This window comes from Kluyveromyces marxianus, chromosome 7 (assembly GCF_001417885.1).
Source record: "Kluyveromyces marxianus DMKU3-1042 DNA, complete genome, chromosome 7".
NCBI lineage: Eukaryota > Fungi > Ascomycota > Saccharomycetes > Saccharomycetales > Saccharomycetaceae > Kluyveromyces > Kluyveromyces marxianus.
This window is the reverse complement of record NC_036031.1, coordinates 843,436-861,221: the sequence shown is the minus strand read 5'-3', so window position 1 is coordinate 861,221 and position 17,786 is coordinate 843,436. Positions and strand designations below refer to the sequence as shown.

Sequence of the window (17,786 nt, the reverse complement as noted above, 5' to 3'; positions counted from 1 at the left end):
ACTGTTCCTTCAACTTGAAGTCTATAAGCACGCCTGGCGGTGCCTCAGGTAGCACCCATCATTACTTTGGGAGGTGGGGCCTCCCCTGGTACGGGGACTAGGACCACTCGGAGACTAGGACCACTCTTTCAGCCACTTGCCCTATAAAATTCTGTATAACAGGCTGAGAAGTATATAGGCAGTGCTTTTTTTAAGTTATGTAGCGTCAGTTTCTTGTCACTTTCTATTTCCCACCAGGACAGAGTATACTACAACCAGCATTGACAGAGTATACTACAACCAGCCTGGACAGAGTATACTACTACCAGCATTGACGTCCATTGCTTTGGGGGAGGAAGTAAAACTAAGATAAGGTGAGGTAGTCCCTCTTAACACCCAATTAACACCCAAAGATGAGGCAATAACTACGCAGAACATCCATTACATACTACTTTCGAATAAAATGACACCAATTCTACTCCCTAGATGGTCTCCTGCCCCATCCCATGACTGACGAGCGTCACAGGAGCCAGAAAAGCAAATCCTTACCCGGAGGCACATGGTTTTTACCATCGCCCGTTCCGTTCTACATGGGCAAAGGTTGGTGATATATTCTCTTCCCCCCCTCACTAATCGCCATTTGGCTGTGCCTATGCACATGAGCGACTAGAGATTAATTAGTGACAAGAGATTAATTAGTGACAAGAGATTAATTAGCCACCAACTGATGGAATTATGAAAGTATGGAATTATGAAAGTCAGCAGAGATATCAAACGAATATTACAGTAATAACATAAGGTGACAAACACTATGTTGCAAGAGGCCAACATTATCATTCCTGCAATATGAAAAAAAACAACTCTAATGAACATTCTCAATGTTGGAGAGAGACTGACGATGTCAGTGACGATGTCAGTGACGACTCATCTGTCCATAGTGATGTGTCTGTATTCATCTCCGGGTAAGGTTTCTAGGAAGCAACACTGACATCACGTGACCCACATTGTTTCGTTTCTTTTTCCACTTTTTTTTTTTCCATCAAAAAAAAAAAAAAAAAAAAAAACTGCCCAGGCGATGAGCTTGACATAGGACAAGTACAAGTACAAGTACAAGTACCACCACAAGTGCCACTACTACCACCACCACAAGAACCACCACTACGACTCTCATAGGGCACCTCCCATCTAATACACTATACATTGCTATATCCCCGGAACATCCCACCCAACATGTCCGGAAGATCCAAGTTCAGCAAGAAGAACGCTACCAAGTTCGCAGTGGTCCACAGACCGCACGATGACCCCAGCTACTACGACGCAGATGCAGGTGACCATGTGCTTGTCCCAGTCGAGAACCGTAACCTGAAAAAGGACCAGAAGACGAAGGCCCAGGCCCAGGCCCAAGAAGAGTTTGAAGACATTCCAAAACTCGTAGACACGGCTGCTGCTTCCCCAGCTGCTGCCCCAGCTGCCAAGCAAGAAAAGAAAAACGGCCCCATCAACGAGCACGTAGGTGAAGCAGCACTATACGGGATCAATTTCGACGACTCCAAGTACGACTACACACAGCATTTGAAGCCCATTGGTCTCGATCCATCGCATTCGGTGTTCATTCCAGCCAAAACGAAGTCCAAATCAAAGGCCAATGAGAAACCAAAGAAGTTGAAGGACCCGGCATCGTTGTTCGTGGAACCCACGTACCAGGACCTCGAGAACAAGCCCGCAGAGCCCCTCTTCGTGAGAGGTGTCGCGAAACAGGAGTACTTGGACCAGATGCAGGAGATCCCAGAGGAATTGGTTGGTTTTAAGCCGGATATGAACCCAGCCTTGAGAGAAGTGTTGATCGCATTGGAGGACGAAGCGTACGTCGTGAACGAGGACGTGGTTGTGGATATCAAGGCGAAACCTGAGGAAATACCCGAGGAAGTGGATGAAGACGCCGACGACATTTTCGCCGAGTTGTTGGGCAGCGGGAAGGCCGATGGTGCGGACGAGTTTGAAGACGAGTTTGACGAGTGGGATATGGAAAACCTCGACAACTACGAAGAGGACCACTACAAGCAAGAAATGGCCCAGTTCGATACCATTGGCAAGCTCGAGGATTTACAAGATATCGACGTTTCCGCAGACGTTAGAAGGTTCAAGCTGCAGCAGAAGAAAGAAAGGAACGCATGGGACTCGGATAACGATTTCAGCGACGAGGACGACCTAGAGGAGGAGGAACAAGAGACCAAGGATGTCGTTGGAAAATTGCCCAGTATCGCAGGAACACGTTCCAGCAGCAAGACCGGTGGCCAGGCCCGTAAGGCTCGTCGTAAGAAGGGTGCCATGTCAGATGTGTCTGGCTTTTCCATGAGTTCGAGTGCGATCCCACGTTCAGAAGCTATGACTGTGTTGGACGACAGGTACGACCAAATTATCGGAGGGTACGAGAACTACGAAGAGGAACTAGCAGAGGAAGAAGAGAAACACGAGACCTTTGACATGCTAAAGGAACGTTCAGATTTCGAGTCGATGCTCGACGATTTCCTAGATAACTACGAACTCGGAAGCGGGAACAGGAAATTGGTCAAGAAGGACCAGGAGATCGCAAAGCTCAAGGAAGCTGCTGACGAAGTCAGCAAGGGTAAGCTCTCCATGAGAAGAAAGAGAGAAAAGGAAAAGAAGTCCTCGGTAAATAGCATCACTGACAGACTAAACAGTCTAAGGTTTTAAATAGAGAGAGAGAAGAAACAACTGTATATTTAAGCAACAACAAGAAGAAGAACAACAAGAACAACAACACAACTTTATAAAATACTGTTCCCCCCACAGAATAGCGATACCACGAATATATACATACCTACACACTCGCTTTCCATCCCTCTTTTTATATTCTGTCTCTTGTCCTAAGTATAGTATATATCACCAAATTAATTCTGTCTCTTGTCAATATATAAAGAAAGAAGAACAGCAAACCCTTTTGCCCATCTAGTAAAGGTTGGAAACGGACAGATAGAGACACAGAGAGCTACTGGAGAGCCCCATTATACAAACACACAATCGCACCGATATATACAGAAATGAGTGACGAAGTTGCGAAGCTAAGAAACCAGGTTTTAGAGCTCCAGGGCCTTGTTAAAAGGCAAAGCACTATGCTAGCAAAGACGGGCCAATCGATCATAGAGTTGCAGATTGCCCAGCAAAAAGCCGATATCAGAAGCCTAGATCTAGAGAAGAAACCTGAGAAGCCTCAGACAACTGCTGGTGCGGCTAATGGTGGCTTGGATCCGGATTTCGATACCAGTAAATTGGCTACTAATAGCGATTTAGAGCAATTGGTGGAAGAACTACAAGGACAACTAGACTACCTTGAAGAGAGATCTATCCGTAGAGTGTCCAATAACAACAAGAGGAATCCCGAGGACCTAATTGGACCTCTTCCAAACGCAGACGGAGAGCTTCCAGAAGATTACCAGCTTCCTTTCCCCAAGACTGTACAGGATTTCATCGACATTAAGGATTTGGACTTGTGTAAGATAGCAGAGTTTTATGGGGTTTTGCCGTTCCCACTCTCAGACCTCGAGGCAATTACCAAGGGTTTGCAGAATGCTGAGGAGGTCACTATCCCCACGTTTAACGACGACACGGCTGAAGAGCAATTGAAGAAATATTCCAAAGTCGAGATGGATGCCATTTTTGATACCGTTGCCAGGTACCTCGGTTTGAACAATAGGCGGACAAAGGATACGTGGTAGATAAAATTACTATTTGCTATTATATATTAAAAGCTTATATATATATGTGTATATGTATCGAAAACAAACCGGAGGTTTTATTGTATTGTTTTCACTCATGCACTCACCTTTTTTGGAACTTGTTCTTGTTGAATGGCGCACGTTGTTGGTCGGAACCATTGGCGTTCTCGCGAGGACGCTTAGGGTTCTTAGGTTGAAGTGGCTTTGCGTCTGGGAATAGTTCGAGTTCTTGTTCCTTGACAATCCTCTTCCAGTCGTATCTCTTTCTAACGAAAAGTTCAAGCGACCAGTTCTTCCACACTTGTCTACCGTAAACACTGTTCTTGACCTTTACCGATTCAGCACACAATGCAGTGGCAATACGTTCTTTGTACATGGCCAACTTAGCGGTGAAAACCCATAGCTTATCCACAATATGGGAACCGTAAGCGTTGCACGACATGTTCACGATATCGGTACATAGAACGTTTAGAAGAAGCTTTCTCTTGATGATTTCTACTCTCTTGACTTGCAAGACGTGTTCTACAACGTGCGAGAAAACACCGTGGTATGGCATCTGTAATAGTCTTTCTGCGGGGAGACTTAGCATACTGTCGATGGTGCTGTTCAAGAAACAATCGTCGTAATCGATCAATTTCTCCAAGAATAACGACCGTCTTCTTTCTTCCGCCGTAGGCCAGTCGTCTCTAGTGTTACCAAGAGTGGAAGAACTCAAGAGTAGACACGATTCCAAGATGTTCTTGTCGCTGGATTCACGAGGGTAGTATTTCTTCAAAAGTTGCTCTATAATCTCTTCTCTTAGGTAGTTGTCAGTACGAATACTGGCATCGATGATCTCTGTACCAAAGTCCATGTTGGAGTTCAACAAAACGCTCAAGTCGGGCACCAAATCGGTCATGATCTCCTTCACTTCGTTAGGCTTCATCACTTTCAACAAAGCCTGTAGCACAAACGCAGCCGTGGTGTCTCTCTTGGCCAACTTGGCTATTCTGTCCTTGATGTAAAGTCTGTACAATCTTTCCACGTATTTCAATCTGGTACTGGAAAGGACATTCTGTAAGAAATGGGACCCAACCGCATCGGAAAGCAAGTATTCCACGAACGACTCCTCCTTGGGGTCCTTCTCCTCCGAGTTACAAAACACCAAATGCCAAAACGATCTGTCTCTGTCAAAGATACCTTCCACCTGAATGATCAACTGAACCACGGGCGACCCGATCTTATCCACACACACTTCTCTGAACTTCATGATATCAGCAATAGACACCTCCGAGAAATGTTGTGCACCTTGTGGCACGCCATGGGTGAAACCAGTATAGATCTCGCTCAACATCGAACGAAGCGACACTTTGAACGAATCTGGCGTCTTGAACACCCTATTGTAATTATCGTTGTCCTTGATCTCAATCATCTTACGCGCAATCTTGGACTTCTTAGAACGTAGTGTCGACCTGTTTTCCCAAGTGCTAGGCAACGTCTTGGAAGAAAGCACTAGAATCAACACTCTAAGCACATGCGATGCGTACTGGTGGTTGACCATGAACTTCAGGTTCGGTTGCAATTCGTTGATCAAAAACAAGAAAAGCGACTCCATCGTAACAAACTCTTGTTCATACTCACCTTCACCACTACCGTCTGCAAAATCTGGGGTCAACAACTCCTTTTCCACCTGTGCTGCTCCTCTAACTAGCAACGTCTCCAACACATGCGATGAGTACTTGTGGCACGCAATGTTGAAATAAAACCCGTTCAAAGCCTTGAATATCCCTTTTAACTGCGTCTCGTCACTCTCCATAATGATACGCTCCATAAGCTTCGAGCAGATCTGCGAAGTAGCAAGCTTCAACTCCTTGCCCTTGCTTTCCTCAATGACACTGTTAATGAACTGGTACTTCTCATCTGGGTTTTCAAACGCATCAATAGCCAACGTCGACTCGGCCTTCTTGAAATAGTCCAATTCGCTAGAGTCTAGCACACCGAAAAACGTGTTTGGAGTCACACCGTCATTGGCATTTTCGCCATCATCCGGCATCTGTTGATGCTGTTGATGCTTGTAGTCATCACCACCATCTTCAGGATGGAACTCGTCCTTTTTCTGCTTCTGAATCGCCTTTCTACCTCTAACTCTTGCCATTATTATATTCTGGGACAGTGGGGACAATGATTCTGGTACACAATACCGTCTAAACAAGGTCTAAACAAGGTCTAGATACCCACTTTAATACCTGTGTTGGCGTGGTAAACCTTTAGCTCATCGCATCTCATCGCATTTTTCCAAGTCTTGAAGCTTTTCAAACTGGAAATTTCTTTTTTTTAATACATATCATGTGATATGCACGTGACGATCATACTTATATATGTATATATATATATGTAGATCAAGAAGAGGGCTTCTGGACGATGTCCTTGGGCACTTCCGGGAACTGGACGGACTGGAGCAGTTGCTGAGGGTCTGTGTTGGTGTATGATTGCTGTTCGATGCGTTTCTTCTCCTTCAATTGGGCGAGCTTGCGCAGCCGGTCGACTCTTGATTGGTATACCAAATCGTATAGGGTATAAGTGTTGGACTTTTGTTTCAAAAGGGCGATTCTATCGAGGGAATCCTGGTACTGTTTCTTGAGCTGCAGCAGAGTGTCCTTAGGAGCCTCTTTTTCCGGTTCTTTATCCCCTTCTTTATCCCCTTCTGCCTCCTTGTCTCCCTCTTTAGGCTTTTGTTTCCCATCTTTATCCAGCCATTTCCCGATCCACTGGTCCCAACCACCGGCCTGTTTCCTTTCCAAGGCCTCTATACGGTCCTTCAAGGTCTTGAGACCCGCTAGCAGGTCGTGGTACTCCTTTGGGTACAGGGGCTGGGCGAACTGGGGGTTATCTACCAGGTGCAAGTCGCATGTGTAAAACCAATCTGGCCCACTGGCATTGAACAAGACGGTTTCTGTTGGGTTCTGGCATATCAAGCACGCCTTCCTGTCCTTTCTGGACACTTTCTTCTTGGTGTATTCGTTCTTCATGGGGGGAATCGGCCCGTTGGGGTCTTTATATCCACGACGATAGTGTGTGGAAGGGAGATTGTAGTTTATAAACTAGTTTTAACCCGTTCTTATATATATATATATATGCAATTACATGATAAAGAGATATACCTACCACCTACAACTTGCGCTTGGCTCTTTCCCAGGCGTTCCTGGACTTCTTGGACCCCCTTCTGCTGGTGCTTTCTTCTAGCTTTCTCTTGGAGTTGAATATACTGAAGTCCTCACCGGCGATCATGTTGACCTTGGCACTGATCTCGCGCTGTTTCTTGAGCCTCTTGTCGACCTTGGAACCGTTAGGGTTCAATCTAGTGAAGTTTTCTTCTTCGAAACGCTGGATATCGCGCTCGCGCTCTGTATCTCTCGAGGTCTTGACACCACCACGGCCATGGTTCACGATATTCGCACCGATAGAGGCCTCCCATTCGGGCTGTTCGGAAGTCTCCTTGAGATACTCCTCCATAGCCTGCATACGCGACCTGCTGCTCTTGTCCTTGTGTTCCTGGGCATTGAATTTGTCTTCGAAGTGGTGCTGTGGGGGCAGGGCTGCGCTGATCTTTGGTGGTCTGTAAATGGAGCCCGAGGCCTCTGCGTCAGCAGAGGCCGCATTAGCCTCCGCACTAGCCTTGCCACTGGCCTTGCCAGAAGTCTTGCCAGTAACCATGGCCGACCCGTTCGGCCTAAACTGCGTCTCGTCTTCACTCTCACTGGAGTCCTCTTCTTCTTCTGCTGCCTCCTTCTCTTTCTCCTTCCCACTCGTACTAGATACTTGGCCCCCCTGCAAATCAGCCTCCATCCGCATGTACGCCCGCGTCAACTTGTCCAACTGGTACCCTAGCTTCTTCTCCAACGGCTTCACACCACGCTCAAGCACCACCCGCTGCTCAATAGCCTCCTCTCTCCCACGACTCGCAACCCCATCTTTACCCAACTTCTCCCCCAAAACAACCATCAGCGAGCTCAAATACGAAAGCATGCTCCCGTTCTTCAACGAAAGCAACGAGACCTTATCGCCCCTCCACGACTCACCACTCTCATCCTCGTAAACCTCCTCTAGCTTGTCCAGACTCTCTCCACATGACTTCAAAGACTCTTTGATCGTATTCAACACAGCACTCAATTCCGCACTAGACATCCTGTTTTACCTGCTGAGTTGCGCTTGATTTCGATTACTTTCTTCTCTTATCAAATCCACACCTAAACGGCTCCTTAACAACCCTCTAGCACCAGTGTAACCGACCTTGTATCTTGTTTCTCTTGCTCCTCCTGCTCTTCCCATGTCTATTCCAAGCTCATCGCATAGCCAAAATTTTTCACATTGCTTTTTTTCAAGATTTTTTTTTTTTTTTTTTTTCCTTCATGGAAAAAAGCGATGCGATGAGCTTTGAATTAACAAGAAAGTAGCCAGGAACAAGCAACTTTGGAGGCGGATAAGCTGTGATTAGAGGCGTTTTGGCAGGGATTTGCAGTTGTAGATTGGTAGAGAATCTGGAGCATTAGTGTATATTGCCAAGGTAGAACAGCTAGAAGCGCTATAGACGATTAACAATGCCTCAAAACGAGTATATTGAACAGCACATCAAGCAACACGGTAAACGGTTGGACCATGACGAGCGTAAGCGTAAGCGGGAGGCTCGTGAGGTGCACAAGATTTCTGAGCGTGCGCAGAAGTTGACTGGGTGGAAGGGTAAGCAGTTTGCAAAGAAACGTTACGCTGAGAAGGTTGCTATGAAGAAGAAGATCCGTGCGCACGAGCAAAGCAAGGTGAAAGGAGGGTCGAAGCCTTTGGACGAGAATGGAGAGGCTTTGCCTACGTATTTGTTGGACAGAGAGCAGAACAACACTGCGAAGGCTATTTCGAGCTCGATCAAGCAGAAACGGTTGGAGAAGGCGGACAAGTTTTCTGTTCCATTGCCTAAGGTGAGAGGGATCAGCGAGGAGGAGATGTTCAAGGTTGTGAAGACCGGTAAGTCTAAGTCGAAGGCGTGGAAGCGTATGATTACGAAGCACACGTTTGTTGGTGAGGGATTCACGAGAAGACCTGTGAAGATGGAGCGTATTATCAGGCCCAGTGCGTTGAGACAGAAGAAGGCGAACGTGACGCACCCGGAGCTTGGGGTGACGGTGTTCTTGCCTATTCTTGCGGTGAAGAAGAACCCTCAATCGCCTATGTACACGCAACTTGGTGTGTTGACGAAGGGTACGATCATCGAGGTGAACGTGTCTGAGTTGGGGATGGTGACGTCTGGTGGTAAGGTTGTTTGGGGTAAGTATGCGCAGATTACGAACGAGCCGGACAGAGACGGGTGTGTCAACGCGGTGCTTTTGGTGTAGGTTGGGCCCGAGATCATTACATGGGGAGGCCTTTAGGCCTCCCCCATGTGATCCCTCCCTCTACAAACACACTTCTAATTGTATAGTATAGTATAGTATAAGAATAGTAGTATGGTATAGTACGGTATAGTACAGTATATATATATAAAATCTTCAGAACTGGGTTCGTTTCACCTCGCAATACCACTGCTCAGGGCCCCAGCCAGCGCCCCAACACAACCTTCCACCCTCCCAACACGCCCTTTACCCACCTGGGCCCCCCCAGTTACCCTAGCTCTTCTCTTTCCCAGGGTACTACCCTACCATATCACACCGATTTCGCTTTCTCTCAATATAAAAGAGTATAAGCTGTAACCGTATCTTAAGTCTGATACATTCCTGGTTCTGTTGGAAAACGAAAAACGTATAAAAGAAGACACAGCTAACGCTCTGAAGTGTGCACTCAGGAACCATTAGGAACTAGATCGCTTCGACGGAAACAAAACCGGAATCATCCACCCGGCTATTATACCCTTTTACAAAGCGTGAAATCCCTAGAGAGAGAGGCCAGCTCTTTTGGATCTACAGTTTCAGTTTTGCCATTAGACGAGTGGAACAGCGACCTGAAGGTATGTATTTATAGACAATTGGGATACGGGAAGAGTTTGGATATTGGTCCAGGGCCAATCCAGGCCCTGGTCTGATTCGTTACTGGTGGTGTGGTGGGGTGTGATGGGCAGGTTTTTTACTGAGGCCCTCCCCCGAACCACTGATCTGATTTGGGAGGCGATTGGGCCTCGAAGATGGTGGATTTACGGGTCCAAAAGTGTATTGTTTCGTAGCCCGATTTGAGGGCTACTGAACAGTGTAAGTTTGGGCGCGGTTAGGCGGCCTGGTGGCCGTTGGAACGTGTGTCGTTTGCCGGTTGCTAGCTGCCAGTTTTCCAGTCTCTTTTTTTTTTTTTTTTTTTCTCTTCTTTCCTTAGTGTTCCGGACAGTACCCGGACAGAAATTAGGCAGAGGATTGGATTGCTAGGCTCGGGTTTTTTCTCGTACAGGGGGACAGCGCTAGGCAGAGGTTCTGCCTGGGCCCTGCCTAGACAAGGCGACCGCAACCATGGTTGTTGTCGTTATTGTTGCCTTGAGGCCTGGCATCCGCACACACTAGGGAATAGACCATCACCACATCATCCATTAGCACTCTTTATCCCGCTCCCACTGATATAATCTATCAACAACACCAATACTAACAACTTATATACGATTGATTTCTCTCCAACAGATACCCAACTATCAGCAAATAGCAGTTTGTCCGTTTATCAGTTTATCCGTTTATCAGCTTGGCAGTTCGGATTCATTGTTTCATGATGCACTTCCAGCACCAGCCCCAACTGTCGGTAAACTCTGTCCAGTCCTTGATCGAGCCGGTTACTCCACCGCTGGGCCAGATGAACGCAAAGAACAACCACCAAAGGACCCACTCGCTCGACTTGTCTGGTTTCAACCAATTCATCTCGAACACTTCTCCCTTGAACTGCACCACGGTGTCTCCGCTGAGTACCATTTCGGCGACGGCGAACGCTAACGCGGCATCGGGCAAGACGAACCGCATGAACTCGTTGCCTTTGATCAACGAATTCGAGTCGATCTTGCCCCAGGGCAGGACTTTGGGCCAGGGCCAAGGGCAGGGCCAGGGCCAAGCGTCTGCAACCAAGACACACAAGCCCCATGCGTCGTCGTCCTCCCATAGCTCCAATTCCGTTGCCATGTCTTCCGTATCCTCAGCATCCTCATCCTCAGCATCGTCTACTGCGGCTGGCCAAACCCATGGTCAAACCCCGGGCCAGGGCCAGGGCCAGGGCCAACACGGCTCCAGCTCCAGCTCCAGCTCCAGCAAGACCTCCGCCTCAGCAGTAGCATCCATCAATGATTTGCATTCCATCCCATTGAAGGAATTGGACTACGTCAAGTTGTCCACCGACCAGTACGGGTGCAGATTCTTGCAGAGAAAATTGGAAACCCCTCAGGAATCGGACCAAGTGAGAGACCTCATCTTCGAAAACGTCAACGACTTCTTCCTGGACTTGATCTTGGACCCCTTCGGTAACTACTTGATCCAAAAACTCTGCGATTACTTGACCTCGGACCAAAAAACAGCAATGATCAAAGATATATACCCATCCGTGTTTCAAATCTCCATCAACCAGTACGGTACCAGGTCTCTACAAAAGATCATCGACACCGTCGAAACTCAAGAACATATAGACATGATCATCAAGGGGTTCTCCCAAGAACATACCTCCATCGAACAAGTCGTCACACTGATTAACGACTTGAACGGTAACCATGTGATCCAGAAATGCATCTTCAGGTTCCAACCTGCAAACTTCGATTTCATCATCGATGCAATTGTCAATAACGATAATATAATCACTATTTCAACCCACAAGCACGGGTGTTGTGTGTTGCAAAAACTTTTGAGCGTCTGTACTTTGCAACAGATCTTCAAAATCTCAGTGAAAATTATCCAGTACTTGCCCTCTTTGATCAATGACCAGTTTGGTAACTATATCATCCAATTCTTATTCGATATCAAGGAACTGGACTTTTACCTGTTGGGCGAAACGTTCAACAAACTCTCCCAAAAGTTGTGCCAATTATCTTGTTTGAAGTTCTCCTCCAATGTGGTGGAAAAGTACATTAAAAAGTTGTTTGCCATCGTCATGAATTACGCTCTGACCGCTTCCAAGAATGTGGGGTCCATGGGGTCCGTGACCAACGCCGCCGGCGCCGGCGCTGCTGCCGCTGCTGCTGCAAACCCTCATTTGGAAATGGATCGCGTTGATGATGGCGACGATGTCGTGAATGCTTCCATGGGAATTCTCTTGGTGATTGCTGATATCTTCATGTCCAATATTACATCTTTGATTAGAGACAATTATGGAAACTATGCATTGCAAACTCTCTTAGACGTCAGAAACTACTCTGCTATTTTGGAGCACCCAAAGAACAACGTTGTCTACACTAACCAAAGACTAGCTAGTTTCAGTCACGAGTTTACACTCAAGATCAGCAAGTTGATTATCATCACCAAGGAGCTGCTTCCAAGTATCAAGAATACCTCATATGCCAAGAAGATCAAGTTGAAAGTTAGAGCATACACTGAGCTTACCGGAGTTTCTTTTGATGACTTGTGCCCTGCAAAAAAGAAGGGCAATGAACCCTTCCGCCAGCAAAACAAACATCATTCTCGTAACTTCTCGCTTCCATCAAACGCTTACATGAATCATAGCAGAAGTGGTGGCCAGCAACCAAATAACAGTAACAACAACAACAACCAATTCCAAAGAAACTCTAGTCTCAACATCATGGCAGGAACCGATAATAAAAAGAAAAATAAGAACAACGGTAACAACGGTAACACCAATAACATCAACATCAACAACAACAACAACGCCAACACCAACAACAACATGCAACCACAGTTGTCTCTTCCTCATTATCAACAAATTCCTGCCGTTAGCATGCCCTCTCAACACGATTATCTGTTCTCTCAACAACAACAGCAACAACAGCAGTTACCTCCTCCTCCACCACAAATGACCATGCTTCAACAAGCTCCACCATTACAGCAGCAGCAGCAACAACAACAACAGCATCAGCCACAACAGCATGTCAACCTGCAAACAACACCATTGCAGGTGCAACAACCTCAAGATTATTTCATGAGCGCCCCAAACTCGCAACAACCTGTATTGATGAATTCCACTTTGCATTACCCCTCCAATACCGTTGCAAACATGCCAAATACAATGTACATGGATACTACACAATACCCAACACCTCAATCTCATAGCTCTATGATGTATGGGTTCCCAACTCAGAGTCAGCCTGGATTGACTCCAAGTATGTCCCAATCATCGTTTGTATCTCTACCAGGAAGCCTAAGCGGATCTAACCTTATGCAAATGTCAGATTCCCAGACAAATACCCCTCCAAACGGAATGCTTCCACGTTCTAACTCAAATATTATGCAACATAGCAGAAACGTCAGTTTCCCAATGTTCGGGGACAACCCTGCATACTATGGTTGAACCGTGAAAGCTTGTAAAAACTAGAATAAAATGAACCCGTCATGTCATATACTCATTGAATACTATAAACTGAAATTATAACAACCCAAAAACAAACAAACAAAAAAAAAAATCACCTAAATATAAATCAAAAATGAAGCCAAGAAGAATACTAGAACAACCCCCGCGCAAGGCACTAAGGGAATTGGCTTCCAGATATCCGGTCTTCTTTGCAAATATTTTTTCCCAATCATTGTTATCACCATGCTTCCATTCTACCTGCCAGACGGAAAGGATGGGCATAAGAGATAATGAGAAGAGAAAAACAAACAAAACCAAAAATTCTACAAACGAACAAATACCAACTTTTATACAGGGGATTAAGTTACACGTTACGATTAATGCATGTTATTCTGAATGGTAACAAGTTGTTTTATTAAATTAAATTGCACCAAGAAGGAGAAAGAATCAAGAAATAATAATTATAAAAAAAAAAAAATTGAAGCTTTAATGAAAACTGAAGAAAATGAAAATAACTAACTATTAACAGTATTATACCCCATGAAGATAACGCAGATGATTCTACATTGATGCCTCTAAGTTTGATCGCTGCTTTCTATCTGCCTTATTGGCTGGAAGAGGAGATAAAGTTACGTTTTATTCTTCTTCTTCTTCCTCTTTGTTTCCACCCCATTCATTACTCTTAAATCACCCTTTTTTTTCCCTTCTTTCTATCTTTTATCACACAATTTGCATTAAACTATATTGTTGTCGCTCGTTATTATACAATATACACTACATTCCTTCAATTCATTCATTCCTTTAAAAATATCTTTTTTATTTACGCCTAATCCCCCAAGTATCTTATAAATTATAGTTAATAAAGAAACTAACTAACCAACTATCAAACAAAATAACTCCATATAACAATTAATATCTTTATTTATACACTGAGTAGTAGCCTAGCACTTTGACATGATACCATTCAATTTAGCAGAAGACTCACGCTACTTAATAATATACACATCTGCCAAAATATTTAGATCTTGTGACACATTATGTCGGGTAGTTTGCTATGTATACAGATTATAATAAGAAATAATAAGAGACGGTTGGTTGGAAGGGTGTGTGGGGGAAAGGAAGTTATGATGAGAGGCCTTATACGTTTAATTTTTTTTTTTAGTTTTTTGGTTTTGTTTTTTGTTATAGTAAAGAAAGAGAATAAAAGAGAGAGAGAAAGCTAGAGCTAAATCTATTTCACTACTCCTGTCCGAATCCGATGGTTTCCTCAACTGCTAGCGTCAACTTCTGTTTGAATGATTCGTAATCAGTATATGGTGGAAGATCAACTCTGTTGAAACAGGTATGCGACTTAGGTAGTTGCTGAATTTCCCCAGCTTTCTCGATAGTAAATCTTCTTGGACCATCTGAACCTTGTAAATCTTTGAACCCATTAACAGGAATACGGGAGGTACCAGTTGTGAATTGTAACAAACGAGCCCTTTGTTCGTTGTCCCACTCTGAAATACATTTCCAGAACCATTGGATAACTTCGTCTGATTCCTGGTAACCACGGTAGTCTGTGTGTTTCTTCCAGTCTTCGACATCTATTTCGGCGATACCACCAATTAATAGTTCTAATTCACGTTCATCAAACACATTTACGAGATCTTCTGGAACCAATTCGTTGAAACCGTCCATGAAAGCCTTGAATTGCTCTTGTACTCTGTCTGCGATTCTCCATTGGGTATATAATTCAACGTATTCCTTCTTGTTTTCATCTGTGACTTCAATTTCTCTGCCGTTTGGCTTCAAGTCAATAACGACTAGTTCACCGAATCTCTCATCATCCACACTGAACGTTAAGTCCAAAATGCCATCAATGCTATTTTCCAAAATCCACTTCAAAGAGTTGTACACTTCAGAATCGACACCTTCCATATCTTGCAAAACGACCTTCTTTCTTAGCATCATCTTATATAGGGCACCGACGAAGAAAGCGTCTAGGAATCTTCTATGGAAGACACCCAAACCGACGACTCTTCCGATGAATTTGAAGTAGTTCAAATGCTCAGGGTTAATACCACTGTTTGGGTTGATCTGAATAGTATAGTTATCGTGAGCAGAGTATTCAAATAGACAGTAGAATGGATTGAACATTTCGTGTGACAAAAGGAAGAAGAATTCTCTCGAGACACCACCGTAATCCAAACCTTCTTCACCATCGAACTTGATCATCAATCTCTTCTTCAAATCTTCTGGAGTTTGTCTCATAATCTCTTGGTAAGCATCTTCAAAGATATTCTTTCTGCGTACTCTAATGTGACATTGACCAGGCAAGATTCTAAGTGCAGGTTGGGATCTGAAGTATATAACCTTACGTCTGAAGTCACGCTTGTATTGAGGAACATTCTGGTCTAACGATGAAGGTAATCTAGGGTCGTCCCATGTAGTAGTCTTGGTATTGTGGTCAACGAAATACACACGCGCAGTGTTGGTCAATCTCATTTCCCAACCAGAGGGTAATGGACCCAACTGGGAAACAGGTTGCTGCTGGATGGTGTTCATAGATGGACCATATGTTCTGATGTACTGTTGTCTTCTTGGATCAACCCAGGTAGTTGTTCTTGTGTTGTGATCGACAAAGTACGCTCTACCTTCTGGCGTGAACCGTTGTTCCCAACCAGGAGGTAGCTCACCTAACCCGGAAGTTGTACCGCCTGTAGCGGCGAATGCGGCAGCAGCAGCACCGTTGACCGTTGGCGACTGCGAAGATGCATTATTGTTGTTATGCACTGCGACATTCGACGAGGACGATGAGCCCCCTTCTGATTGCGCACCTCCATCCGGTAGTGTTCTACCTCTATGTTGTCTACGTTCAAGCTCCGTATTCGCACGTTGCACTTCAGACTGGTTCAAAGTTGGTCTTTTCCACGTAGTCGTTCTTGTATTATGATCCACATAATATGTTCTTCCAAAGTTATCTGTTCTTCTTTCCCATCCTGGGGGCAAACGACCGTACTGATCTTCAAACGACGAGTATTGCCTGCTAGATGCAGATGACTGCTGGCCAGCTATGCCACCACTAGCACCAGCTCCTGCCGCAGTACCAGCTCCCGATCCAGTGTTGGTAGCTGCAGCTGCAGCTGCGCCAACACCGCTACCAGCACCACCTTGAGACTGGTCTGGATTGTCCAACGTTGTCGTTTGTAAATTGTTAGCCACAGTTTGTGCAATCAACCTGTTGTCGATAGTAGCAGCATTCGTCATGGAACTCGACTGACGGTTGCTGCCGCCTGCTGCTGCTGTCCCTGAAGCCTGCGATGAGGAAGTATTGCTAGCTCCAGAACGCCCGTTAGCAGGAAGAACCGTCAAAACTAAAATTATTCTCCCACTAACAGACAGTCCGTCGTTGGAACGCTTCAAATCCCTCGTGATAGTCTCCTCACGCAACCTCCCGCCACCAGAAGCAGCAGTGTCCTCATCCAAATGGCCCAGAACATCCCCAATACGAACATTCACAACACCAAGGAATCCCTGATCCTTCTTCTTAAACTTCTTCTGGTCAAACACCTGCACAGTCAAAATAGAATTCTCACTCACATTGTTAAACTGAAACACCTCGTTCCAATACGGATTCAATGTCTTCTTTGCTGCTGCTGTAGACTTCGTCTGTGACCCATCAATAGTCAAAACCGCAAATGGATCAGGAGATCTGAAAACATCCCGTCTGTTTAACGACTCAGCCGCCACCAATTTTACAGAAATTGACATCCTAATGTATATTCAAAAAAGCCCAAATAATATTATTATTATATCCTTTTTATCCTGCTGATGCACCTGCTACCGTTCCTTGTCAGTATTATTATTTATTTAATTCACTCTCAAAACAATAAGCCCAATTCAATAAACAATAACTGAACCCAAGTTATTCAGGGAAATGAAACGAAACGAAAATAAAAACCACTAACGAAAGAAAATCTCACAATCTAGCTTATCACTCCACCCTTAAAAGCCAGTCCTCAACTCACAAACAGCGTCTAGAATACGAATATTGTTCAATCAATCAATTAAAAAAAAAAAGGCAACAAAACAAAAACTCGTTAAATTCCGCTTTGATCGTTTCTAAAATCTTGTCAAACAACCAGAACCTAAATTTCTATATCCTTAGCACCTATCCAGATCACCCAGGCACTAGAAATATGCCGCTACCCTCTGCTAAACACCTCTATTTAATCGTAAATTCTAAGTAAGAGTTACTAATATTAATCCTCTTTTTTAATTTAAAATGTTGTTTTGAATTTTTGATCCGGTGAACTTTTTTTGCTCAGCAGATCACGTGAGATAAAGGGGCACCTTCGCTTGTAGAAAAGGACAGACAAGACAAGACAGCACACAGCGTAAAGGAGAGGCCGTGTGTGTGGTTCTGGTTTGGTGAGGTTGTGGGCACTTGGTGGTGCCCTACTTTGGCATGTTGTTCAAGCAAGGTTGGTGCAACGCTGGCTGGTGTTTGCGGCTGGAGTGGGGCGGGGGGAAGTCCTTTTACCGGAACCTCCGAAACAGGGGCAGGGGCAGGGGCAGGATGGGACGTATTTCCGGGTCACGTGTTCCTCCGTGTGTAGTGATATGCATTTCGAAACTCTAGATCATTGTGTA

The 17,786-nt window shown here is 45.0% G+C and overlaps 8 protein-coding genes across 8 annotated transcripts; 4 read left to right on the top strand and 4 right to left on the bottom strand.

Moving 5' to 3' along the window:
- Positions 1-1,209: 1,209 nt before the first annotated feature.
- LTV1 (ribosome biogenesis protein LTV1) lies at positions 1,210-2,694 on the top strand (the record flags this gene model as incomplete). Its single annotated transcript, XM_022821680.1, has 1 exon — positions 1,210-2,694. The coding sequence occupies one exon, from the start codon at positions 1,210-1,212 to the stop codon at positions 2,692-2,694; it is 1,485 nt and encodes a 494-aa protein (XP_022678018.1).
- Positions 2,695-3,041: 347 nt separating this feature from the next.
- On the top strand, positions 3,042-3,716 carry MRP8 (Mrp8p; the record flags this gene model as incomplete). Its single annotated transcript, XM_022821679.1, has 1 exon — positions 3,042-3,716. One exon carries the CDS (start codon positions 3,042-3,044, stop codon positions 3,714-3,716), a length of 675 nt encoding a protein of 224 aa, XP_022678017.1.
- Positions 3,717-3,819: 103 nt separating this feature from the next.
- Positions 3,820-5,850, bottom strand: NOP9 (RNA-binding RNA processing protein NOP9; the record flags this gene model as incomplete). The annotated part of the gene is made up of 1 exon (XM_022821678.1): positions 3,820-5,850. The coding sequence occupies one exon, from the start codon at positions 5,848-5,850 to the stop codon at positions 3,820-3,822; it is 2,031 nt and encodes a 676-aa protein (XP_022678016.1).
- Positions 5,851-6,094: 244 nt separating this feature from the next.
- On the bottom strand, positions 6,095-6,724 carry VFA1 (Vfa1p; the record flags this gene model as incomplete). The annotated part of the gene is made up of 1 exon (XM_022821677.1): positions 6,095-6,724. One exon carries the CDS (start codon positions 6,722-6,724, stop codon positions 6,095-6,097), a length of 630 nt encoding a protein of 209 aa, XP_022678015.1.
- A 139-nt stretch (positions 6,725-6,863) lies between these two features.
- LCP5 (small subunit rRNA maturation protein LCP5) lies at positions 6,864-7,721 on the bottom strand (the record flags this gene model as incomplete). The annotated part of the gene is made up of 1 exon (XM_022821676.1): positions 6,864-7,721. One exon carries the CDS (start codon positions 7,719-7,721, stop codon positions 6,864-6,866), a length of 858 nt encoding a protein of 285 aa, XP_022678014.1.
- A 572-nt stretch (positions 7,722-8,293) lies between these two features.
- On the top strand, positions 8,294-9,079 carry NSA2 (rRNA-processing protein NSA2; the record flags this gene model as incomplete). Its single annotated transcript, XM_022821675.1, has 1 exon — positions 8,294-9,079. The coding sequence occupies one exon, from the start codon at positions 8,294-8,296 to the stop codon at positions 9,077-9,079; it is 786 nt and encodes a 261-aa protein (XP_022678013.1).
- A 1,342-nt stretch (positions 9,080-10,421) lies between these two features.
- MPT5 (Mpt5p) lies at positions 10,422-13,151 on the top strand (the record flags this gene model as incomplete). Its single annotated transcript, XM_022821674.1, has 1 exon — positions 10,422-13,151. The coding sequence occupies one exon, from the start codon at positions 10,422-10,424 to the stop codon at positions 13,149-13,151; it is 2,730 nt and encodes a 909-aa protein (XP_022678012.1).
- A 1,239-nt stretch (positions 13,152-14,390) lies between these two features.
- RSP5 (NEDD4 family E3 ubiquitin-protein ligase) lies at positions 14,391-16,904 on the bottom strand (the record flags this gene model as incomplete). The annotated part of the gene is made up of 1 exon (XM_022821672.1): positions 14,391-16,904. The coding sequence occupies one exon, from the start codon at positions 16,902-16,904 to the stop codon at positions 14,391-14,393; it is 2,514 nt and encodes an 837-aa protein (XP_022678011.1).
- Between the last annotated feature and the right edge of the window lie 882 nt (positions 16,905-17,786).